Raw genomic sequence first — 25942 nt, 5'->3', positions numbered from 1 at the left:
AAGAATTTAGATTCTTCTGGTTTCATCTACTTAGTCCTGAAATAATTCAACTCCTCCTACTTCCATCTCTTTCTTTTAGACCTTTCCTTTGCTTTTCAGGTTACTTAAATGTGGAAGAACGCAAGGCAGTTTGTGATCTTCAGGAAACTGTTAATAATGTTCTTGTGAATAAATTTATTATTTAAATAATGTTAAACTTATGAGAAATATAACTCATTGGAAAAGTCATTGTTCCTGTAAAACCTGGTTACAAAACCCGTGGCCTTTGTATATTGTTTAAGCGAGAGCTCCTAAGAAATGTACAGTCTCTCACATCTACACATACATGGTGCATCATAAGGATTTTAACATAGTAAGCTTCTCAGTGATCCATATTCACTAAATCTTTATTAGGAGTTGAAAGTTTACAAATTACAGAAAATCATTTTTAGAATAACTAGGCAATTGGGGAACTAGCAATAATAATTGCTTACTTTTCTCATTCAAACATATCTAGAATAATGAATGTCCTTAGGGAATACTTATTTAGTAACACACAGTACCTGAAGAAGTTAAATTCAGGACAGAGCCTCATAACTGTTCAGTTGAAAGTAGATATGAAATTGAAACTGCAGGGGCACAGACTAGGTGAGTCCTGGAAGAAGGTGACCAGGATCAAAGGTACTGTTGACATTGAGGACTAGGTCTTGTCTTTTAAATCCTAACTGTAGAATGCTTGGTGCCTACTTCTCCCTATTTCTGGATGAATGCCATTGGCAAGAGGCAAAGCAAATTTGATATTGAATATTTCGGGAATAGTTAGGTAGTGTGTATTTCTCACATACTAACATGTTTTATTTAGAATTACAAGGACTGGAGCAATCACTGAAAGAAGTCAATTAAAAATTCCAAATATTTCCATTTATTCATGTAATTATTTCCTTATTCTGAAAAATACCATAAAAACCCATAATGTGTCAGACAAATATTACTGAGGGGGGGGGTGGTAAATAAGGCCAAAAGGTCATCTGGTTAGTAGTATTGTTTATTTCCTGAGGAATTGAGAGGTTCAGAATTTACAACTTTCTATGCATATTGTAGCAAATATGATTTTGGAGAATCACACTATGCCAGCAATAGTTTTAAATGGGATATACTAGGAATTACATATTTACCAGATAACAAAGAAAAAAGTGCATAGTGATCTCTTTCAAATAGAATGAAGAGCATGCTAAAATGTAGATAACAAATAACTATGATGTATTCTAGGTACTGTAGCAGCCTAATATGTACATCACAGAAGGAGGGGTGGTATGCATGAAGAATTAAGCAGAATCAAGTGAGTGGACTATTGGAAAAGTTTTTAACCCCTACTTGGGTGGTTTTCTTTTGTGTGTGTGTGTGTGTGTGCCTCTAACCATTTAGTTCCCAGATAAAATACACACACACACACACACACCTTTTATACTCATAACAAGACTTAATCCGCACATGAGCAGGACAGATTTTTTTTCAGCTATACTGTTGTGTCAATTTGCCAATATTTCCATTATATAATTTGACATGTTTAATCTGGACTGCTCTTAACTCCAGTTAGCCAACCCACATGGCCATTATTTTAAGATTCTTCCTCTATGGCGGCTTCTCCCTCCCACTTTCTTCTCCCTAATTTGTGGTCTCCTCTGACCTTCAACCCAGGAATCCTAAACCCTGGTTATGTCTCTTCTAGCTCATTATTGGTTGTTTATATCTTTATTTATCAATCACAGAGACTTGGGGGCAAGGTCACATAGCTTCAGTTGGCTCTGTGTGCAGACCCCCTCTTTACAGGGGATGCCAGGTCTTGGGGGTCCTCGCTTGGCATTACAATACACAGCGAAAGCCAAACCTTAACAGTGGACAGTGGTGTTTTTTGGGGCAGTGGGTTGTGAGAGGCAGCTGGGTACCTGATTGAGTGCAGGCCTCTAACCCCATATAATACCTTAATGGGACAGTAGGTGTTTGGCCATATCAGAAGTCTTTCAGAAATCACTGTGAAATAATTCATTAGGATATTCAAAAATTATATACTATATATACTATATACTATATATATACTATAATTATATACTATATAATTATATACTATAATTTGATACATTCTAAGATTTTCATGAAAAGTTATGCATTTCCATTCATTTTCACTTAGTCTAGAAGTTTATTTTTTCATTGATTGAATATTTATCTTCATTTTTACGTATGAATTGGACATTTATATACATATAGTATGTTAATAGTCATTTTAAAACAAGTGGTTAATTAATTTGCCCTTGTTTAATTTATTTTCACTGTTTCTATATGAAACAAATTATAGCTGATTTTGTATTTTACTTTTAATATGTAATGAGTTAAAATTATGTTTTTCTTGTATGGATGAGTCATAGTAACTTCAAAAGCCTGCTGGGTAGAAATGGGTGATCTCTCATTCAATTTAAGTCAAAAAGAAAAAAAATCATAGTTTTAGATGGTATGAAACCCTCTTAATCTGTAATTTTCACAATTATGACTGTAATTGATGTAATTAATCTCAATAACAAGATTAGACCTCTTTTATTTTATAGAAGTAGCACGCAGCTAAATTTTGATTAGGTACATGATTTATAACAACTATGCATACATACAACATGTTTTGAATTTTTATTTTATTATGATAAGTATTGGAGACTAACATGAATTTTCAGAGAAAAATATTAAGATTTATAGACATTGGAATAATTGTATAGCATAAACATATTTATCAATGATAAAAATATTAAAATGTTAAAATGAAAACCTTGAATATTGAATACATTGAATAGTATTAATTTTATGTTTGCAAATTTAGCCAAATTTTAGTTTGTTAGGTATCAATGCTGAGAATATTGTTACAATTCTGTATTTAGTATAAGCCCGGGATTATGCAATAATAACTTCAGGAATTTGAAGTTCTTTACATACAGATCTTTCACTTGCATGATTAGAGTTGCACCAAGATATTTTATATTATTTGTGGCTATTGTGAATGGTGTTGTTTCCCTAATTTCTTTCTCAGCCTGTTTATCATTTGTATAAAGGAAGCCTAAAGATTTGTTTGAGTCAATTTGATATCCAGCCACATTGCTGAAGTTGTTTCTCAGCTATAGCTCTGGTTGAATTCTTGGTGTTTCTTCTGTATACTACTCATATCATCTGCAACTAGTGATACCTTGATTTCTTCCTTCTTCATTTGTATCCCCTTTGATCATCTTTGTTGTCTAACAGCCTTAGATAGAATTTTGAGTACTATGTTGAATAGATAGGGAGAGAGCGGGGCAGCTTATTCTTGTCCCTAATTTTCATGAGACTGCTTCTAGTTTCTCTCCATTTAATTTTATACTGGCTGTTGGTTTTCTATATATTGCTTTTATTATGTTTAAGCATGTGCCATGAATTTCTAATCTCGAATTTTTTAGCGTGAAGGGGTGATGTAAATTTTCAAAGGCATTTACAAAATATTATAGGTGATCATGTGACTTTTTCTTTGAGTTTGTTTATTTGGTGGATTATGTTGATGGATTTTTCATATATTGAACCATTTCTGCATTCCTGGGATTAAGCTTACTTACCATGGTGCATGATGGTGTTGATGTGTTCTTGTATTCAGTTTTAATCATTTTATTGAGTATTTCTGCATTAATATTCATAAGCATATTTTGTCTGATGTTCTTTCTGTGTTGTGTCTTTGTGTGGTTTAAGTATCAATTAATTATGTAGATTTTCTTGTGTTTCTATTTTGTGAAATAGTTTGAGGAATCTTTGTATTAACTCTTCTTTTAATGTCTGGTAAAATTTTGAACTAAAACCATTTGGCACTGGCCTTTTTGTGGTTGGGAGGATTTAATGACTGCTTCTATTTCCTTAGTGGTTACAGGAGTTTTTAGATGGTTTACCTGAGTTGATTTAACTTTGGTAAGTGGTATCTGTCTAGAAAATCCTCCATTTTATTTAGATTTTCCAGTGTTTTTGAGTACAGGCTTTTGTAGTAAGATCAGATAATTTTTTTTTTTTTTTTTTTTTTTTTTTTTTTTTTTTTTTTTTTTTTTTTAGTTTCCACAGTTTCTCTTGTTATGTCTCCCTTTTCATTTCTGATTTTGTTGATTTGGATACTGTCTCTGTCTCCTTTACTTAATTGGCTTAAGGGTTTATCTATCTTGTTAATTTTCTCACAAAAAAAAAAAAAACCCACCTTTTAATTTTCTTGATTCTTTGTATAGTTCTCTTTGTTTCTAATTGGTTGTGTTTAGACCTGAGTTTGATTATTTCTTCCTTTCTACTGATCTTGGGTGTGTTAGCTTCTTTTTTTTTTTCTTCTACAGGTTTCAGATATGTGGTTACGTTGCTAGGGTAGAAACTCTCAAATATCTTTATAAAGGCACTTAGTGCTATGAATTCTCCTCTTAGCACTGCATCCCATGAGTTTGGGTATGTTCTGCCTTAATTTTCATGGAATTCTGAAATGTTTTTAATTTTGTCCCTTATCAATTAATCACTGAGTAGAGAGTTTTTCAGTTTCTATTATTATGTGGGCATTCTCTTGTGGTAATTGAAATCCAGTCTTTTCTGTATTGATCTAATAGAATGCAGGGGAGTAGTTTAATCTTCTTTTATATATTTATATTTGTTTTGTTGATTTTATTGTCCATTTTGGAGAAGTTCCCATGAGGTGCTGAGAAGAAGGTGTGTCGTTTTAGAGTAAAATGCCCTGAAAATATCTGATAAATTCATTTGCCTCATAACTTCTGTTAGTTTCCCTCTGTCTCTGTTTAGTTTCTATTTCAATAATCTGTCTGTTTTTGAGAGTGGGGTCTTGTTATCTCCCATTATTCTTGTGTGAGGTTCAGTGTGTGTTTTGAGCTTTAATAAAGGTACTTTTGTGACCATGGGTACCCTTGCATTTGGGGCATAGATGTTCATAAGAGTTCATCTTGGCGGACTTTCCCTATGATGAGTAGGAAGTGTCCTTCCCGTCTCTTTTGTTGTATTTTGGTTGAAAATTTAAAGTATTAGATATTGTAATGTGTACTCAAGCTTGTTTCTTGGAACCACTTGCTTGGAATTTTTTTCCAGCCTTTTTCTCTGATGCAATGTCTGTCTTTGTCACTGAGTTAGGTTTCTATATTCAGCAAATGCTTGATCCTGTTTATGTATCCAGTCTGTTAGCTTTCATCTTTTATTGGTGGATCGAGCCCATTGATGTTTAGAGATATTAAAGACCAATGATTGCTATTTCCTGGTATTTTTGTTATTGGACATGGTGTTATGTCTGTGTGGTTCTCTTCTTTTGGGTGTTTTCTTGGGTGTAGTTACCCTTCTTGTGCTGCAATTTTCCTTCTAGTATCCTTGGTAGGGCTGGATTAGTAGAAAGATGTTTAAATTTGGTTTTGTCATGGAATATCTTGATTTGTCCATCGATGGTGATTGAGTGTTTTGCTGGGTAAAGTGACCTGGGCTGGGATTTCTGTTCCCTTAGGGTCTGCATGACATCACTTCTGGGCCTTCTGTCTTTTAGAAACTTTGTTGAGAAGTTTCATGTAATTCTGATATGTCTGCCTTTTTCCTTTACATTCTTTAATATTCCTTCTTAGTTCTGAGCATTTAGTGTTTTGATTGTTATGTGAGCTGAGGATTTTCTTTTCTGGTACAATCTATTTGGTGTTTTGTAAGCTTCTTGTACATTTATGGTTATCTCTTTCTTTAGATTAGGGATTTTTTTTTCTGTGATTTTGTTGCAGATATTTTCTGGGGCTTTGAACTGGGAATCTTTACACTCTTCTATTCCAATTATTTTTAGTTTTGGTATTTTTGTGTGTCCTGTATTTCCTGGATGTTTTGGGTTAAAATCCTATTATACTTTGTGTTTTCTTTGACTGAAGCTTCAATATCTTCTATGGTATCATTTATGCCTGAGATTCTTTTATCTCTTATATTCTGTTGGTGATGCTTGCATCTGTAGCTCCTGATCTCTCTCCTGGAGCCTGTCTGGAGACAGGTTTTCTGTCTCCGGTGTTTGTGATTTCTTTATATTTCTATTTTCATTTCTAGATCATGGACTGTCTTATTCATTTATTTCACCTGCTTGATTTTGTTTTTCTGTATTTTTTAAAAGGATTTATTCATTTCCTCTTTAAATGCTTCTACCTAATTGCCTGTGTTTTTCTGTATTCCTCTAAGGGAGTTATTTATATGGTCCTTAAAGGACTCTATAATCTTCATGAGATAGGATTTTAGGTCAGAGTTTTGGTTTTCAGGTATGTAATGGTATCCAGGACTTGCATGGTGGGAAAAAAATGGGTTCTAATGGTGCCAGATTATCTGACATCTGTTGCTTATATTTTTGTGCTTGCCTCTTGCTGTCTGCCTATCTCTCTGTTAATTGGCCTGTGTGTCTTTTATTGGAACCTGCCTGCTTGGAAGCAGTAGAGCTATGTGACCTGGGTTAAGTCAGACATCCTGGGAATCTGGCAGTGCTGTTTATGTTGGGAGTAGGGCCCTTGTGTCCTTCATTAGAGCCTTAGAGACAGGCATGCTGTGAGGTGGGGGACAGAAGGCAGGCAGCCTACATATCCCAGAGGGAGGTGCAGATCTAAAGGATGATGGGACTGTGGCAGAGGGCAGAGATCCACCTTCTGCTCTGTTGGGGTTCCAGCTGACTTGGGTATTAGGGCAGGGGTCTCACTTGTGTTTCTAGTTACACCAAACCACTTGGACACAATCAGGCTGTGGGGTGTTGGAGAGGGGCAGGCAAGCCCATTTGATCTGAGTAGAGGTGCAGAGTGGAAGGAAGGAACTTCTTACTTTTTAATGACAAAATTTTAATTCATTTAGAAATTTACTTTGTATATACAATCAATAATTGATTCAAAGTTTAATAGGATAGAAGACAGTAATTATATTTTTCCCTAGTTAATAATTATATTAGTTTTACTGGCATGTCATAGGAATGAATATGGGCACATTGTCTTAGTAAGATTATAAGGTAACCTCTAGTGACTGTTTCTCTTCCAAGAATTGCATCCCAAACCAGAATCCCCTGCTAATAGCTCCATGTGTTCACTACTTAACCTTAGTAGAACCAGGTTTCAAGTATTTAATGCAATGGATGTTCCAGAGGTGAAATAATTTTCACTTTTGGGTATTCAAGATTTTATGTATCTTAAGCATTAGAGAAATAGTAATGTCTAAAAGTAGAAAGGTGGAAATCCCATCTGAAATTAGATTTTGGATAAAAATTCACTGTTTTGGAGAAAAGCTTACTTCCTCAACACAGTGGGACATTCTCCCATACTAATGTCTATACAACATCTCAAATTCAAGGCATAGTTTTGAACTCATGACAATTCTAAAGCTGCAATTCAGTGATAGTATTTTATATGAAATGTATTCCTAATCTTAAGCATATGTTTAAAATTACAATAAAAGATTAATTGTATTTATCTAAGTTTATTCAATTAAGGTAATTACATTGAGGGGCAACATATACTAATACACAAAAAATTTATATGAGGATTTTGTGAAAACGTAAAAGAAAAATAAAATCTTAATGTTTAATTGGCTTACAACCCTTTTTCTTTTTTAGATCTGAATAGAGGACATGGCAGCAGGAAACTACTGCACAGTGACTGAGTTTTTCTTGGCTGGGCTCTCAGAGAAGCCAGAACTCCAGCTACCGCTCTTCCTCTTCTTCACAGGAATCTATGTGATCACTGTGGCAGGGAACCTGGGCATGATCACACTGATTGGGCTCAGTTCCCACCTGCACACACCCATGTACTTTTTCCTCAGCAGTCTGTCCTTCATTGACTTCTGTCAGTCCACTGTTGTTACCCCTAAAATGCTGGTGAGCTTTGTGACAAAGAAGAACCTCATCTCCTACCCTGGATGCATGGCTCAGCTCTACTTCTTTCTCACTTTTGGCATTGCAGAGTGCTACACATTAGCTGTAATGGCGTATGACCGCTATGTTGCCATTTGTAACCCCTTGCTTTACAATGTAACCATGTCCTATCAGATGTACTGTTCCCTTGTTTCAGAAGCATATATATTTGCTGTGTTCTGTGCATCCTTAAACACTGCCTTGATGTTTAGGATTCATTTCTGCAAATTAGATGTGATTAACCACTATTTCTGTGATCTTCTTCCCCTCTTGCAACTTGCATCCTCTGATACCTATATCAATGAAATATTGATTCTGTTTTTTGTTACACTGAATGGCTTTGTCCCAGTGCTGACAACTATTACTTCCTACATCTTCATTATTGCCAACATCCTGCACATTCACTCAAGAGAGGGCAAGTTTAAAGCTTTCAGTACTTGCAGTTCTCACATCTCTGCTGTTGGTATCTTCTATGGTTCAGGTGCATTCACGTACTTTCAGCCATCATCATTAAATTCCATGGACCAAGCGAAATTGTCCTCTGTGTTTTATACTATAATTGTACCCATGCTGAACCCCTTGATATACAGCCTGAGGAATAAGGATGTAGGTGTTGCATTGAAGAAAATACTTCAAAGAAAACGATTCATATAAGCAGAACTTATGTAAAAAATTATTTATTACAGCAAAGTAATTAGAAATAAATAGAAATAATTATTTGACTCCACCTGTCATTATTATTACATATTGGATAGGATTCTTTAATAATTTTTACTATTACAAATTACAACTAAATTTTAAGCACCTAGTAGGTTATATGTTTATCAGAATCAAAAATGTATACAAATAGTATGGATGACATGAATTGTTATGCCAATAGATCATATCCCATAATGTTATGTATACTTTTCTTTGTATTTAATAATCATTACTTTAGAAATATAAACCTTATTCTTAAGTACAGAAGAATGATAACTTTTAAAAATTTTATTTCATCTTTTTTATAGTCTAAATTTCATCCTCCTCTAGATCTACCCACTGACTCTTCCACATCCCATACTTTCACCTCACATCCCATCTCCATAATAATATCCCTATCTCCCACTCCCTGTCCTACCAGATTTCCCCACTTCCTTCCTCCAATCTCTTGAGGCTTAGGTGCATCTTCTCTGACTGAACCCAGACCCGGAAATCCCCTGATGTATATGTGTTGGGAGCATAATATTACATGCCTGTACACTGCCTGGTTGGTGACTTGGTGTCTGAGATATCTCAGGAGCCTAAATTTGTTGAGATTTCTTCTTGTCCTACAGGGTCACCATCCTCCTCAGCTTATTCCAGTTTTCCCTAATTCAACTACAGGGTTCAGCAGCTTCTGTTCATTGGTTGGGTGTAAATATCTGCATCTAAATCAGCTGCTTGTTGTGTCTATCAGAGGACAGTCATGATAAGTTTCTTTGTGTGAGCACACCATAGCCTCAGTAATAAGGTCCATCCTTTGAGCATCCCCTTGTGCCTGATCACAATTTGGTCCTGTCACTGGACCTTCTTTTCTTCAGGCTCTTATCCAATTTTATACCTGCAGTTCTTTCAGACAGGAACAATTATGGATCAGAGTTTTTGATTGTGTGATGGCAACCCCATTCTTCATTTGATGCCTTGACTTTCTCCTAGAAGTGGGCTCTACAAGTTCCCTCTCCCCACTGTAGGGCACTTCATCTAAGGTCCCTCCCTTTGAGTCCTAAGAGTCTCCCACAACCAAGGTCTCCGGTACATTCTGGTTGATCCCTCTACCCCCTACCTTCTGAGATTGCTTGTTTCCATTCTTTATGCTGGCCTTCAAGGCTCCAATTCTGTTCCCCTGACCTGATCATGTTCCCCTCTTCTCCTCACTGTCTCCTTTCTCACCCTGGTCCTGCCCTTTCTCCCATTTCCATCCTTTTCTTTCCTTTACCCTCCCATGAGGGATTGAGGCCTCCTCACTTGGGCTCTTCAGCTTGTTAACATTTTTGAGTTCTGTGGACTGTATCCTGGGTATTCTGTACTTTATTTTGGCTAATATCCACTTATTTGTGACTACATACAATGCTTTTTAAATTAATCTTTAATTCATTTTGAGAATTTTATATGCATGTACTGTAATTTTATAAATTCACTGATCTCCATTCAACTACTCCCATGCTTTCTCTGCTCTATCTCAAATTGGTGGCTTCTTTTCCTTTAAGCCATGTATACTCATAGGAAGTCTCATTCTCTTCTCAGTGATCATTAGTTTTTCACAGTTCTTCATCTCAGCATGGGACACTTGAGATTTCTGTTTGTCCTTCTGTTTCTGAGTCACCTCCAACAATCTTTTCTAGTTCCATTTATTTACCTGAAAATTTCAAAATCTCACTTTACTTTATACATAAATAAAATTCCACTATATTTTCATTATCATTTAATCACTTTAAGTCATTGACATTTCTTTGCTCTTGTGAATATCAGTAGATGGAACATGAATGAACAGTTAAGTGTGGTATAGAATGTCAAGGTCTTTGGTCATAGGCCAAACACTGGATTTTCAGAGTCATATGTTATTTTATTTACTTATTTACTTACTTAGTTGCTTATTTACACTCTTAGTTACTTATTTAACTCACCACAGTAATTCAAATGTAGCTACAGCAGTTTGTAATACTTTGTTTTTATTTTTTGTTTTGTTTTGTTTTTCGAGACAGGGTTTCTCTGTGTAGCCCTGGCTGTCCTGGAACTCACTCTGTAGACCAGGCTGACCTCGAACTCAGAAATCCACCTGCCTCTGCCTCCCAAGTGCTGGGATTAAAGGTGTGTGCCACCACTTCCTGGCTGTAATACTTTTAATAATGAATGAGGTTTAATTATTTAGTTACCATTTCCCTATATCCTCCATATATATATATATATATATATATATATATATATATAACTATATATAGTCTTTTATTCTTGAATTCATTCTGACTAGGGTAAGTTGAAATTTGAAATTTGCATTTTTGTTTTATGCTTCTTTTCTTTGTTTACTAACTTGTTGGTTTTGTCAAAATGGGATTGCTGAGGATTTGATTTAATAGATTTCCACATCACATGAGAATTTGTATATCTGCTTGCAAGAAACTGTGTTGTTGGGAGCTGACTTTTAGCAGAAAGCGGCTATCAGCTTTGCAGCCATCTTGAGCTGTATACCCTGACATGAGACTTATATTACAATAGCCTACAACAGCTGAGCACACTCTGATAACATCTTGCTTTGGATACCCAGGACTTTCCTTGGGTGTGTGAGATTAAAGGTGTGTGGGATTAAAGTTATGTGACTTAAGAGTGTGACTTAGAGATTAGATTTAGAGACAAGACCTAAGGGCATGATTAAAGGTGTGACTTAGAGGCATGGCTTAGAAGTGAGACATATAAAGGCGAGAGGCAGACAGAACAGAGAATCAAACAGATCAGAGAGAGAATCAGACAGAAGAAACAGAATCAGACACTTTAGAGAGAATGAGACACTTTAGGAGACACTTCAGAGAGTACAACTTGGAGTACAACTTGGAGTAGGAATTAGGCATTAAGTAGCAGGCACTTGGAAGATAACTTGGAAGAAGTAACTTAGAACTTGGAGGCACTAGGGACTAGGAACTAGGAACTAGGAACTCAAGATTTGGGACTTGGACTAGGAAGAAAGACTGAAGAATAAAGGGGATTGAATCACACTTTGTCTGGTCTCCATTCTTCGAGTCTGTCCTCACTCTCTCTCTTGCTGAACCCTAACCCTTGGACCGGAGCGGCAGCTTGGCCGGGATACAGTGACAACCCCAAACGTGGGGCAGCCCGGGCCTCAACATTTTGCTCGGGTCTCGACACTGTGTGTCTTTGCCCCCAATTTGTTTTGATTTGGAAATGGAGTTTCAAGCAGCCAATTGTTGGGGGCCAACTTTTAGCAGAAAGCAGCTATCAGCTTTGCAGCCATCTTGAGCCATATACTCTGACATGAGACTTGTATTACAATAACCTACAACAGCTGAGCACACTCTGATAACATCTTGCTTTGGATACCCAGGACTTTCCTTGGGTGTGTGAGATTAAAGGTGTGTGAGATTAAAGGTGTGTGACTTAAGAGTGTGACCTAGAGATCAGATTTAGAGACAAGACCTAAGGGCATGATTAAAGGTGTGACTTAGAGGCATGGATTAGAAGTGAGACATATAAAGGTGAGAGGCAGACAGAAGACAGATCAGAGAATCAGAGAGGAGAGAGAGAATCAGACAGGAATTAGGCATTAGGTAGCAGGCACTTGGAAGAGAGACTGAAGAATAAACAGATTGAATTACACTGTGTCTGGTCTCCATTCTTCGAGTCTGTCCTCACTCTCTTGCTGAACCCCCAACCCGCAGACTGGAGCAGCAGCTTGGGCTGGGATACAGTGGCCGCCCCAAACGTGGGGCGCAACATTTTGCTCGGGTTGAGACAGCCAATGGCTTGGCAGGGAGACAGATGCAGGAATTTTAGGAGTCAGATGCCAGAAACCCAGCTGAGGAGGAAGAAGGGAGTCCACCATGAGAGTGGTGTAAGACAGACCGCACCTTGGTAGCAGAAATTCAGGTGCTAGAAGGAAAGAAGCCTAGGGAGAACTGTTCCTAAGGGTCTAGAAAAGGATGGCTTGGTTTCATGTAGAGCACTGTCTAGAAATGGCTGGAGACCCTGCTAGGGACTGCATGCATTTCACTATGCTCCTGGACTCCAGGCTCCCAACAGGAGGCCAAAACCTCCATTGATCCATGCCTTTCAGTCATGTAGGGCAATGCACCTATCAGCCCCTTGACAGGTAGAGGGTGTGACTACAGGCCTCAAGGCCTCAAGAAATTTGTATACAAATGAGATAGCTAGAGGCCAGAGGGCATAGCCAATTAAGCATTCCTTCCCAGACCCTCCTCCCTGCTTTCTCTTCCCTCCCCATTTAACTCATGTCTGTCCTGAGAGAGGGGGGAGGGTTGCAGCCAGATTCATCTACCCTCAGCCATGACAATAAACCCTTTAAAACCATGGACTTCCTTGTGTCTTCCATGGGCCCCACCATGAGGAACCATGGAGAAGGCCTTTAACTAAAGAGTCTTTGCCTTCGATGTCAATGCTGCTGTCTAATGTCCCTCCAGAAGACCTCTCTGCATTCCGGCCACAACAACCACCAATTCAAACAAGCTAGCTGAGCTGCTGAGTACATTAACCAAGACTCTCCTTCCTGCAGGGCACTGTTGGGGCTTTTCTTCCCCTCGTTCCCCTTGCATATCTGTTCTTCTGTGGCCCCCAGCATCTTCTGGGAGCCCAAGGACAAAGACCATAGGCCTCCAGTTCCACTCAAGAGCCCGGCACCCATGGGACATTCAGACTGAGACCTCTTCATGCCTGGGAGGAACTCCGAGCAATTTCTCAGTCCAGCGTTTGCCAGACACCATGTGGAGACCTCTCCACGCTTCTTAGTCCAGCATCTGCCCAGTGCTCCTTGGAAGAAGCTCAGTCAAATTTCCGAGCTTTTGCTCCCAGGAGCTTCAGTTACAACTGCACTGGGGAGGGGTGGGGGAAGGGGGCAGACATGCGGGAACAACAACTCCACCCAACAGGACCCACACCTGCCCCCACACACGAGCTAACAACCCCACAGGAGGGGAGTTTGTTAGCCACATGGATGTTCAGGAATGACCAGCCTTTGAGTGAGTTAAGGCATTATAAATTATAAAGGGTGTGTGCGTGTGCGTGTGCGTGTGTGTTTCTATCTTGGATCCAGAACATTAGGGCAGATATAGAGGAGGGGTGCACAAGAGGAATCAGGCAGCATCCACTGGAAGTATAGATTGGTTTAAGTATTAACTGCAACATGGACTGTTTCTTATCACCTTCAGTAGGAGGTGGGTGTTCTTGCTCCTCAGATAAAACTTTCAATAAACATGCTCATATGTAAAAGTAACTTTTATTTGTCTAATATCATTATTGTCTCTAAGGCTTACTGCCTCCATCTGCTAACCCAGGCCTAGTCCTTGAAGATTGTAACCTCTCTATTAGTATAATTTAGGCTTAGAATTGTTTTAGCCTCTGAGACTTACTGCTGAATAAATCCACCCTTTCTAGCTCTTTCTGAACTGTGGCTACATGGTTTACTTCATGTGTCTGCCTCAAAACTCCTTTCTAAGACGATTAATTCAAACTAGTTTCTCTCACTTATGACTGAATTTCTCCACTTGACCTAAAACTACCTCTAGCAATCTGTTCTAATATTCTGGCCCTGTCTACCTCTGTCTTCACCTGTGTCTAGCTTGTTCCATCTTCAACCTGTCTTTGTATAAACCAAAATAAAACTGCCTCTCTCTCTCTCTCTCTCTCTCTCTCTCTCTCTGTGTCTCTCTCTCTCTGTGTCTCTCTCTCTCTCTCTCTCTGTCTCTCTCTCTCTCTCTCTTTCTCTCTCTCTCTCTCCCCCTCTCTCCCTCTCTCTCTTCAGTTCTCTCTTCTGCCACATCCTCTTTCTTTATGTTCTTGTTAGCATTGACCATATTCTATTCTGTTGAAGCTTTCTTTTATTTATCACTTCTTCCACTCACTTAGACATTGCTTTCCAACATGGGTGATTCCTCCTACAAACTAATGTTACCTTCACTGTTTGGGATTGAAAGTGAGTACTATGGGTGTGTTTGCATTCCAGCCAATATAGACATGCATGTAGGATTGGAATCTCTATAAACTCATGGAGAATGCTAAAGTTATACTTCTATTGTAATTCTATAAACAGTAGCTGAAAGTAATATTATTCATCACAAAGACAGTGAATAAGAATTATTCTTAATTTTCAGTACATCAATTCAATTGTATCTTGTGCATCCACAGCTATCCTGTGGAGATTTTCCCTGCTTATTTTCATCTTCATCCATTTTTTTTCATCTTTATCGGGGTTTTTTTGTTGTTGTTGTTTATGTTGGACATTGGATCTTCAACAAACCCTGGGCCAGAGTTTCAATAGCTATTCAAAATGATAACAGCAATAACGTCTCAGTCCTTGAGTCAAGTCTACAAGGTCTGACCTAATAAAGAGTGTATATGGAATGGGGTCAGGTATGATTTGGGGATTTTCTAAAAAATTTCACTTTGCAAACCTCTTTAGTCTTTGACATCTTTGATGCTGTAATTTCTAACCCCAAAATACCCATATAAAAACTCAATCCAATTATTTTAATTGTAAGCTATATGTATAGATTGAGTAGATCTAACACCTCACTTACTTATTCTCCAGCTATAATACCCCTTCTTACTTGGTGTTTCTCCTGGCCCCATGCTTCTGGTCTATCATATCTTCCTCATGGTCTTCAGTCCTCTCTCAGCCCCCTCTCAACTACCCCCATTTTTACCTGTCCCCAGTCTCAAAGCTCCAGTTACCTCCACTGCCCAGTCACAGGCTCTAGACTTTAGTGAAAAGTTAAAATGGGAGAAGGTTCACATGCAATCACCTGAGTATGTGATGGATTGCTTGTAGTGTGCAACCCCTCTTTCAAGAAATTGGAAATAGTTCTACCTGAAGACCCAGCTATACCATTCCTAGACTCATATCAAAAAGATGTTCTACTTTATTACGGGAAATGTGCTTTACTATATTCATAGCAGGATTATTTGTTTCCAGATGTCTCATAACCAAAGAACTGGTACAGAAAATGTGGTTCATTTTCAAAATGGAACACAATTGAGCTATTAAAAACAAAGACTCATTAATTTTCTAGTCAAATGAAACTAGAATATATCATTCCAGCATCCTTTACATACCTTTGTAAGTTTCTGATGATTATTGTTTTTTGTCCATTTTTTAAATTTGATACTGGCTGTTCCTTCTCACCAAAACTCTTCACTGCATCTTGCAAAGGCAACTTCTATTCTACCATCTTAGCAGGAAACAGTCACCTTTATAGTTAGTCTCTCAAAAAATATAAAGACAGTAAAAGATTGAAATCTAGTGAGTGTAAAACAAATGCCTTAGACTTATCGTTACCCTTACCCATTACCTTATCACTATGTCTTCTCTTTCACGTAGACTTACTTCAATCCCAACAAAACCCCAACTCCAACCCAAAACCTTACCAACACAAGTACTCCTAACCCTACACCAACCCTAGGCCTACCCCATCCCTAGCCTTAACCCTAACACTAGACTTAGCACTGAGCCTAGGCCCGAGTCTAAACATAAACCAAAACCTAAACCTGAACTTGAACCTAAATCTAAACTTAATCATGAAATCGACCTTAAGTTTTACAGTTAAAACTTAAGAGGGAAGTTTCTTACCACATCCTTTGGTGAGATTAGGACAAACTGTACATTTGTGTAAATGCAGCACTTGCAGTATGTTCATTAAAACACATATGGCAAAGTACAGAAGGTAAGAAAAAAACAGTGTCCTATTAGTAAATCAATGCCGCATCCTTTGTAGCAGTTGCTTACAATGCAGCTTAAACATATAAAACACATTATGAATGGAAAAAAGACCTTGAATTTTCTATTAAAAGTACACATGGGCAAGCAAAGATAACTGAAAAAACAAACAAAATCAACCAACCAACCAACAAACAAAAACACTTCTAAATTTTACACCCAGAGCACATGCATTTTAAAAGCACAACCACAGAGCACACGTTTTACACAGGAGCTAGTGCAGAACTTTTAGGAGAGGAGATTTTTGGAGTTCTGCCTGATGGACACACAACACTCATGGATCAATTTTGAAGAAGAAGGAGAGAAAGAAAGAATGTCAGCTCTGGGGCCTAGCTTGTTGGCTGTAAGAAAATCTCTTTTATATTCAACTGGTGTGTGTTTAAGAAGCAGAGGTGGACTGTGAGAGGAGGCTTGGTAAAGTTGAGCTGAATTTGAAGCCCCAGGGAAGGGCTGGTAGAAGCTTTGTCTGCTCCCAATACCAGGCTCTTGTTACTTAGTCACAGCCCCCCCATGGAAATAGTTGTAGCCATAAATCATTTAGGGAAGGTGCCCCCAAACCCTTCCATATGTGAATTCCTAACATCTCAGAGCAAACCAATAGGAATCACTATCAGTTAGAGCCCAACCCATATATATATGCATACGTACAAACATACATATGTGTATGTCCATCTTTATTTTTGAAAAATGTATAAGTTTTAGAGAATTTGGGGAAATATAAGAGGAATTATTTCAGAGTGGGAAGACTGGAAATGATGCAAATAGAGTATGCTTTTATGACATCCTCAAAAAAAAGTATTCTAAAAATAAAACAGAAAATATTTAGGAAGAATATTGGGCAGTCTGTTATCCTCAGTCATTTCAATGTCTTTCCTCATGTCCTAAATGAAGCAATTAAGTGAAAGAAGTAAATAAAAGAGATTAAAAAGCATCTAAAATTAGTTTTGTTTGCAGGCAATATAATATTATATACAAAAGATCCATAAGATGCCACCAGAAACATTCCAGAATTGATGAAGTATCTTACCACAAAAACAGAATACAACTAACAAAATTTCAAACCCTTTATATATAACAACAGCAAACAAACTGATGGGGAATAAAATATTCATAGGAGGCAGATGGAGGGAAGGAAGTGGGATGGAGAAAGATGAAGGGAGAGGTAATGAGGAGAATGTGTGAGTTTGGAATATGGAGAGCTACAGTGCCAGGGAAATGTTAATGGTAACACATAATCACACAGGCAGGAGCCAATCTGATGCAACTCACAGCAAGGTCTTATTTCTGTTTGAGCTAGCTTGGGTCTCCCCAATTCACCACTGTCATGCAGGACTGTTATGGTATGTGTGTGGGGGGGTGGACCTCAAATATCTAACAGGGCAAGGCTTTATAGTAAGCAGCAAGCAGGGGATATGTGTGTAGTTGTGTAATTGAAAAGTTATTGTGTACTTTAACATAATTGGCTGGTGCTGGGGTAATATAATAACTTAATTCCTGCTCCCCTCTGCATTGGTGATTATAAGGCAGTAGATGGTCTTGTCTTCTGCAGCTCCAGGTTTGTTGGGGGAATAAACTAGAGACAGTGAGGGTGTAACCTGGAGAAGCTTGTATTATTGAGGATTAGCCTAGAGATTGAAGCTAGGCTTGGGTTTAGCAGGGGGCCATCTTGGAAACTAATGCTAATTGACCAGCCTGTTAGTTTATCTGAGTTTAAACTTAGGTTAGGTTCTCTAAAATGGAGTCTGAATTTAAAAGATTTTGGGCTTAGATCCCCTAATTTGTCTTGTTACTAGAAGGCTCAATCATGGGAATTTCTGAAGCTTCATAAAAAAAAACAGTAACAGGGCTATATCATTGTGGTCTCCCTTGGGCATGCATAGTGGTACATTAGCTGGTGACAGGAGGGAGTGTTGAGGTTGAATTCTGTTTCTGCTGGCCAGGGTCTTCTTAAACTGTAAACAAATGTGCAGTAGATCCACCCTGTAACTCTGTAGCATGGGGACCCTTTCAGCAAAGCTCTAGTGACCCATGGCAGTGTCTCTTGACTAGGGCTTACTCTCAGGGTTAAAGCTGGTAGAACTCCAGAGGTGGACCTGTTTTAAGCTAAACATGTTTGTGTAACCATTGGACACTCTCAAGATTATGTAAAAACTTTTGGCAATAGGTGAACCAAACCTTTTGAGTCTGTTGCTTCTGTTCTCTCATGTGCTTCTCTTCTGTACGCTCTCTTTTACTATATACTGTCTGTGCTGCTAGCACTAAGTCTCCCAGACCCCTTTTTCATAACCTCTCAAACCTATGGAGCTTTTTCTTAAATATCTGGTCCTCCCTGAATAATAAAGCTAGAATAACTGCAGCCTTTGATTCTGGTGCTTTAAGGTTAATGAGATTGTATTGTTGAAAAGCCTCCATGACCATCTGTAAAAAAGCTCTAAGTCTTTTATTTTCTCCTGTCCAATGTCATACACTATGGCCAAATTTGTAGGCCATCTTACAGCAGATCCTGACTGTAGACCAAGAGCCTACTTTTTCCTTTAATGGTGTTAAAATTCCAGTCTGGGTAAGTTAGGGGGAAGCAAGCATTAATAGCTGCTTGGTTACTTGTAAGGAGAAACACAAACACAACATACAAAAACACCAATAACATATTCTCTGTTTATTGAGCAGAAGCAAGAAACCACCAGATAGTCACACTCATAAAAAAGACCTCTCTATGCTACCCAAAACCCAAAGCCCCAAGCCCAAGTCTCACCTTCACTATCATGTAGAAATGAGAAACAACCGAAAAGTTGTACATACACACACACACACAGACACACACACACACACACACACACACACACACACACACACACACACAGATGCACACACACACACGAAAAGAACCAGATTGGTGGTCATATCTTGGCTCCCCTGAGCCCATTCCCACCCAGACAGGGGCTCAGGATGTCTCAGGGAGACAGAGTCTCCCTGGCTTAGCCACAGCTCTCAGACATATCTGTCCAAACACAAATTGGCCACTGAACAAATTCAAGGCCTTGTTCCCATAAAGGTGTGGCACCATTTCAAATCAGTGAACAGAAAAAGACAACCAGAAACAAAAACAACCAAAAAACTAGAAAAAGATACAGCCTGAAGTAACAAGAACCAATAAGAAGAAGATACTCAAAGAAGATAGGTGTGGGAACACTCAGACCTGGAAGTATACAGCTGGCAGTAACAAGAACCAACAAGAAAGTGGCAATCACACACACACACACACACACACACACACACGTCATTACTGCAAAGATGTTTACTTAGACCTGAAAAAATTACCATAGCAACATCAGACCACATAGAAACCTTCTGCAGTATGGCTCAAACCCAGAAAATTACCATGGCAACAGAAGCCACTAGGTTCCACACAAATAAATTGTCTCAGCACAGCTAGAAGACATCACATTTATCTCTACACAAGCTAGCTTCTGTTGCATTCTGTACATCTCACAGAAATCTCAGACAAATACAGCACTAAGACAGGCAAGAATCAGGAATTCTAAAACAGTGTAATAAAACTGTAATTCTAAAACAAATAATAAAACACATTTAAAACAATAAAACCTAGACTTGTTTTGCTGGCTTCAAGACCCTCCAGATCAGTAGTTCTGTGTGTCATGGGAACTTCATAGCCAATGCACCAAATGTAGAGCCAGGGAAATGTTAGTGTTTTCCTCCAAAACAGACAGGAGACTGTTTGATGCAACTCACAACAGGGTCTATTTTCTATTTGAGGTAGCCCAGTTCCCCACACTGCACCACTGTCATGTGGGTTGCATTTACTGAGTGGTGGAGCCCTGAGTATCTCTTGGGGCAAGACTTTATAGTAAGCAGCATACAGGGGATAAGTATGCAAGCATCTCATTGGAAAGCTACAATGGGCTTTAACATAATTGGCTGGTGCTGGGCATCATATTATGAACTCAATTTCTGCTCCCTTCTGCATTGGTGGTTATTAAGCAGGGGGTGGGCTTGTATCCTGGGGCTACAGGTTTGTTGGGGAATAACCTGAAGACAATGAATGTGAAACTTGGAGAAGCTGGTTTTATTGGGGGTATAACCAGGAGAAGATGGTCTTGTTGGGAATTAGCCTAGAGACAGGAGCTATGTTTTGGTTTTGTTGGTGGGCAACTTGGAAACTAATATTAATTACCAGCCTTCTTCTATTTTACCTGAGTTTAAACTTAGGTCAGATTCTCTAAAATGGAATCTGAACTTAAAAGATTTTGTCTCTCAGAGCACAAGGAGATAGGGCCATAGCACAAGGAAAATGAATGGAAATCTGAAGCTGAATAGGGTCATGCCCTTATGGAGAATCTCAAGGATCTGCCAGAATCCTGGGAGGGGCAAGAATCCCAGAAATCAATGGGACTGGCATTAGATGAAACTCACAACAGTGGATTATGTTACTTGAAGTGGCCATTTCCTGTAGCTAGGCAGGAACCTCATTGGATTGATAGGGACACCAACCTACTCAAACAACTTTCAAAAGAATTTATTCTGTAAACAAGAAATACAGAGAAGGGGGATGGAGCTCATCCTGAGGGAATAGCTAACCAATAACTGGCTCAACTTGAGACCAGTCTGTTAGGGAAGCAGCAGTCCCTGACACTATTAATAATACTCTTTTATGCTAGCAAACAGAAGCTTAGCATAAGAGTCCTTTGAGAGGCTCCACCGAGCAGCTGACTGAAACCTATTCAGAGACCCACATCCAAACATTGGATGGAGCTCAGAGATTCTTATGGAAGAGTGGGTAGACGAATTGAGGGCCTGGAAGGGAATAAAAATTCCATAAGTAGACCAACATAGTCAACTAACCTGGACCCTCAGGAACTCTCAGAGAGTTAACCACCAAGCAAAGAGCATACAGAGGCTGGACCTAGTTCCCCCTGCATATATGTAGAAGTGCTGCTTGGTCTTCATGTGGTTCCTCCAACAACTGAAGCAGGTATAATATAGGCTAACTTAACTGGGCTGCCTTGTCTGGCCTCAGTGGGAGAGGATTTGTTTAGCACTGTAGAGACTTCATTTGCCAGGGTTGGGAAATTTGGGGTGTCGGGGGAGCATCACATTCTCAGAAGTAAACAGAGAGCAACTATGTGAGGGTGGGACAGGAATGAGGTACAGCATTGGAAGTAATGTGCATTTATTAATTAAATAAATAGTTAATTAACCAAAAAAGAACACCACTCACTACAACATTAAAAAAGTAAAAGCAAAAAGTAGAAAAAAACAAATGAACCCAAATAAATACCCCAATTTTTATTAACTATACCAAGGGAAGATCCCTATACTGAAATATTTAAATCTATGAATAAAGTAATTAAGGAAGGCACTCAAAATTGGAAAGACAACATCTTCTCAGTCTTGATCATCTATAAATGAGCTTTCTTTCAAAAGAACATTCATAGATACAATGCTAAACAAATTCTTATGACATTTCTCACAGATATAGAAAAATAATCATGAAATTCATAGGGAAATACAAAGGATCCAAGATATATGAAACAATTACAATTCTTTATGGAAAGAGGGAAAATTATGCTTGATTTTAAATTATACCACAATCAGAAAAAAAAAGAGATTTCTTTGTATAAAGGAAGTTTGTAAAACTTCAATCAATTTTTGTAAGAACCTTACATTATACGATTATTGTTATTGACTTCTAATGGATGTCATTTGCAGATGCTGCATTTTGTATAGACTTAATATAATAAATATATTAATTTCTATTGACTTAATCATATTTATGTATATGTAAGCTTCTTTTTCCATTTTTTTCTAACAGTGGCTTGATATTTTAGAACTATATCTGTACATATGGATACATATTAGTTAAACTTAGAGTATAGATTTAACATAACAAAACAAACAAAAAAATGAAAGAATGTGAGGAATTGTGTAGATGAGAGAGGATCATTGCTAGAGATGGAAGATGAGAATAACTAGACATTTTCAAAGTGATTGTATCAGTTTGAAATCTGAACAGCAATGGAGGAGTGCTCTTCTTTCTCCACATCCTTGAAACATGTGCTGTTGAAAGGGTTAAAAATTTTCAGAAACTTCTAGCAGGCTGAGCAGAACCAAGAGTGCAGGTCAGCTTTGTCGTGAGCTCTGTGTTTCAGGAACTTGGCTGACCAGAAGATAGATGGTTGATTACAAATAGGCTCTTTGAGAATAGCCTATACAAAATGTTCCTCATGACTGTTCCTTGGACCCTGTCACAAACTAAATAATGGGCTGGGACTTTTCACAGGTACTCTCCAATAACCCTCCTTCACTCCCCCTGCGTTGTGGTTTTTGGCTTTAAATTTTCACTGCCTCCAAAGCCCCAGGGTCAGACCCCACTGCCCCTGCATGGGTCATGGGTCTTGACCTCAACATGTTAATCGAGATATATCTCTTGCTGATTGCATCATGTTCAGTGTCTTGTGAGTTATTGGGTGGCCACTAATTCCTGAGGCTTGGATGAGGTCCTCCCTTTGTGGGGGCCTTACACTGTCACCTGCAGTTTTGATCGTAATCATTCTGATTGGTTTAAGATGAAATCTCAGCGTCATTGATTTGCATATCCCTGGTCACTAACACTTTGAACATTAACTGCTTCTCAGCCATTTAAGATTCCTCTGTTGTGAATTTTCTGTTTAGTTATATATGCTATTTTTTTGATCGGGTTGTTTGGTCCACAAACATCCATCCCACACCTGCCCTCACCCCCATTCAATTTACCCCTATGAGGATGCTCTCCCACACACACCCTCTTCTGGCTTACTTCTCCAGCATCCTGCTATGCTGGAGTATCAAACCTCCAGGGAGGACCAAGGAGCCCCCCTCTCAATGATGTCAGAAAAGGCATCTGCTACATATGTATCTGGAGCTATGGATCCCACCCTGTACACTCCTTGTTTGGCATGCTTGTCCCTGGGAGCACTTGGTTGTCTGGCCAGGCAACATTGTTCTTCCTATGGGGTTACAATCCCCATCCACTCCTCCAGTCCTGCCAGCTCTCCCACCAGGGAGGGAGTTCCCAACGTCTGTCTGATGGTTGGCTCCAAACATCTACAACTTCATTGGTCAGTTGCTGACTAAAGGAATAGTCACATCAGGTTCCTGTCAGTAAGCACCTCTTGGAACAGCAACTGTGTTCAGGTTTTGGTGTCTACAGAGAGAATGGATCCCCATGTGGAGCAGGACCCAGATGGCCCTTCTTCAAGAGTCTGGTCCAATTTTTGTCCCTGTTTATCCTTTGGACAGGAACATTTGTGGGTTAAAAAACTTTGAGATGGGTTCATGACCCCCATCCCTTACTGGACGCCATGCCTATCTACTGAAGTGTTGTGGCCCGAGCTGCCCCACATTTGGGGGCCAAAATGTTGAGAACTGCTCTGCCCCATGCTTGGGGGCCAAATGTTGGGGACTGCTCTATCAATGTTGGAACCCATACTGCCAAAAGCCTTGGGGGCTAAATTGCTAGATCTCTCACTGACCCAAGAGAGAGAGAGAGTGAGGACAGACTCGAAGAATGGACAGAGTGTGATTCAATCCCATTTATTCTTCAGTATCTCTTCTCTCCAAGTCCCTAGTTCCATGTCCCTAGTTCCTAGCACCAAGTCTCGGGTCCTAATTCCTAGTTCCTCTGTAATAAATCTCAAGTCCTAATCTCTATTCCAAGTTCCAAGTTGCCTGCCTCAAGTCTCAAGTCTCAAGTACTCTTCCAAGTACAATTGTCTAATTTAAGTGTCTACTATCCAAGTCTCAAGTGTCTAATAATTTCTTCTGTCTGCCTCTCGACTTTTATATGTCTTACTTCTAAGCCACATCCTTAAGCCTTTAAGTCTTATCTCTAAATTACACCTTTAAGTCACACCTTTAAGTCTCAGCTCTAAATCACACTTTTACATCTCACACACCCAAGGGAAAATCCTGGGTATCCAAAATAAGATGTTATCAGAGTGTGCTCAGTTGTTGTAGGCTATTGTAAACAAGTCTCTTGTCAGGGTATATGGCTCAAGATGGCTGCAAGGATGATAGCTGCATTCTGTTGGCTCTCCACACTGGAGGTATTTTTTTTATAGGTTATATCTCCCCCTGTATGCTTATTTTGGCTAAAGTCATCCCTTTTGGGGCCTGGGAGAATCTCACTTCCCTTATGTCAGGGACCCTCCAGTGTCTACACCCAGTTCTTCTTCCCCCACTGCTACATAATTTTACTTGATTACCTGACTCTCTGTATCTCTCCTGAATCCCCTTCAAGCACGTAATACTGCCCTTTAATTTTCTCCCCATCATTTCTCTCCCCCTGCATCCCCTCTCTCCACTTCCTGCAATCATCTTGTTCTGACCTCAATGCAGGACTGAAACATCCACACCCTGGTCTTCTTTCTTCCTATGCTCCAAATGGTGTGTGGGTTGTGTCATGGGCTTTGTGAGAATTTGGGCTAATATCCACCTATCAGTGAGTACATACCATTTGTGTTCTTTTGTGTCTGGGTTACCTCATTCAGGATGATATTATCTAGTTCCATTCACTTGTCTGCTGATTTCATGAAGTCATTGTTTTATATGGCTCTGTAGTATTCCATTGTGTAAATGTACCACATTTTTCTGCAGCCATTAGTCTTTTGAGGGAAATCTGGGTTGTTTCCAACAACGAACAGATTGGGAAAAGATCTTTACCAATCCTAGATCCAGATTGCTAATATACAAAATTTGCAAAAAAAAAACAAAAAAAAAAAAAAACCAAAAAACTCTAGAAGTTACACTCCAGGCAAGCAAATAACTCTGTTAAAAATGGGGTACAGATTATTCTCAACGGAGGAATCTCAAATGGCTGAGAAAAACTTAAAGAAATGACCAACAACCTTAGTCATCAGGAAAATGCAATTCAAAAAGACCCTGAGATTCCACCTCACACCAATCAGAATGGCTAAGATCAGTAACACAGGTGACAGCAGATACTGGCAAGGATGTGGAGAAACAGGAATACTCCTCCATTGCTGGTTAGACTATGACTGCAAGCTGGTAAAAACCAGTTTGCAAGTCAATCTGGCAGTTCCTGAGGAAATTAGAAATAGTTCTAGGTAAAGAACTAGCTATCCACACACTCCTGGGCATATACCCAAAAGATGCTCCAACATATAACAATGATAGGTGATCCACTATTTTTATAGAAGCCTTATTTATTGGCATCTTTATTTACCAATCAGAAATAACTTGGAGGCAAGTTCACACAACATCTTTTGCATCTATATGTAGACTCTCTAGTCCCTGGGACAATCAAGTGTTAGGATCCCACACATTGCAGCACAATAAAGAACAAAAGACTAAACCTCAACACACTCCTGCATCCCAGGGAAGAAGCCTACTTAAACATGGTGGATGATGTTTTTGATGTGTTATTGGATTAAGTTTTTTAGTATTTTGACATCAATGTTCATAAAGGAAGTCGGTCTGAAATTCTTTTTGTTGAGTCTTTGTGTGGTTTAAGTGTCAGAATGACTATAGCCTAATAGAATGAG

General features: G+C 38.8%; 1 protein-coding gene across 2 annotated transcripts; it reads left to right on the top strand.

The window, feature by feature from the left end:
* Positions 1–564: 564 nt before the first annotated feature.
* Positions 565–10010, top strand: LOC143438828 (olfactory receptor 8G18-like). 2 transcript variants are annotated; one of them, XM_076924511.1, is made up of 2 exons: positions 565–660; positions 7613–10010. In XM_076924511.1, the coding sequence occupies exon 2, from the start codon at positions 7628–7630 to the stop codon at positions 8561–8563; it is 936 nt and encodes a 311-aa protein (XP_076780626.1). In that variant the 5' UTR covers positions 565–660; positions 7613–7627; the 3' UTR covers positions 8564–10010. The 2 variants fall into 2 exon arrangements, with proteins under 2 accessions (XP_076780626.1, XP_076780627.1); XM_076924512.1 differs by having other exon boundaries at positions 572–627.
* The last annotated feature ends 15932 nt before the right edge of the window (positions 10011–25942 follow it).

Source organism: Arvicanthis niloticus, chromosome 26, assembly GCF_011762505.2.
Source record: "Arvicanthis niloticus isolate mArvNil1 chromosome 26, mArvNil1.pat.X, whole genome shotgun sequence".
Lineage (NCBI taxonomy): Eukaryota > Metazoa > Chordata > Mammalia > Rodentia > Muridae > Arvicanthis > Arvicanthis niloticus.
This window is presented reverse-complemented; position numbering and strand designations above follow the sequence as displayed.

Coding starts and splice junctions, on each gene's coding strand:
- LOC143438828 (XM_076924511.1), top strand. CDS start 7,628: ATGGCAGCAGGAAACTACTGCACAGTGACTGAGTTTTTCTTGGCTGGG.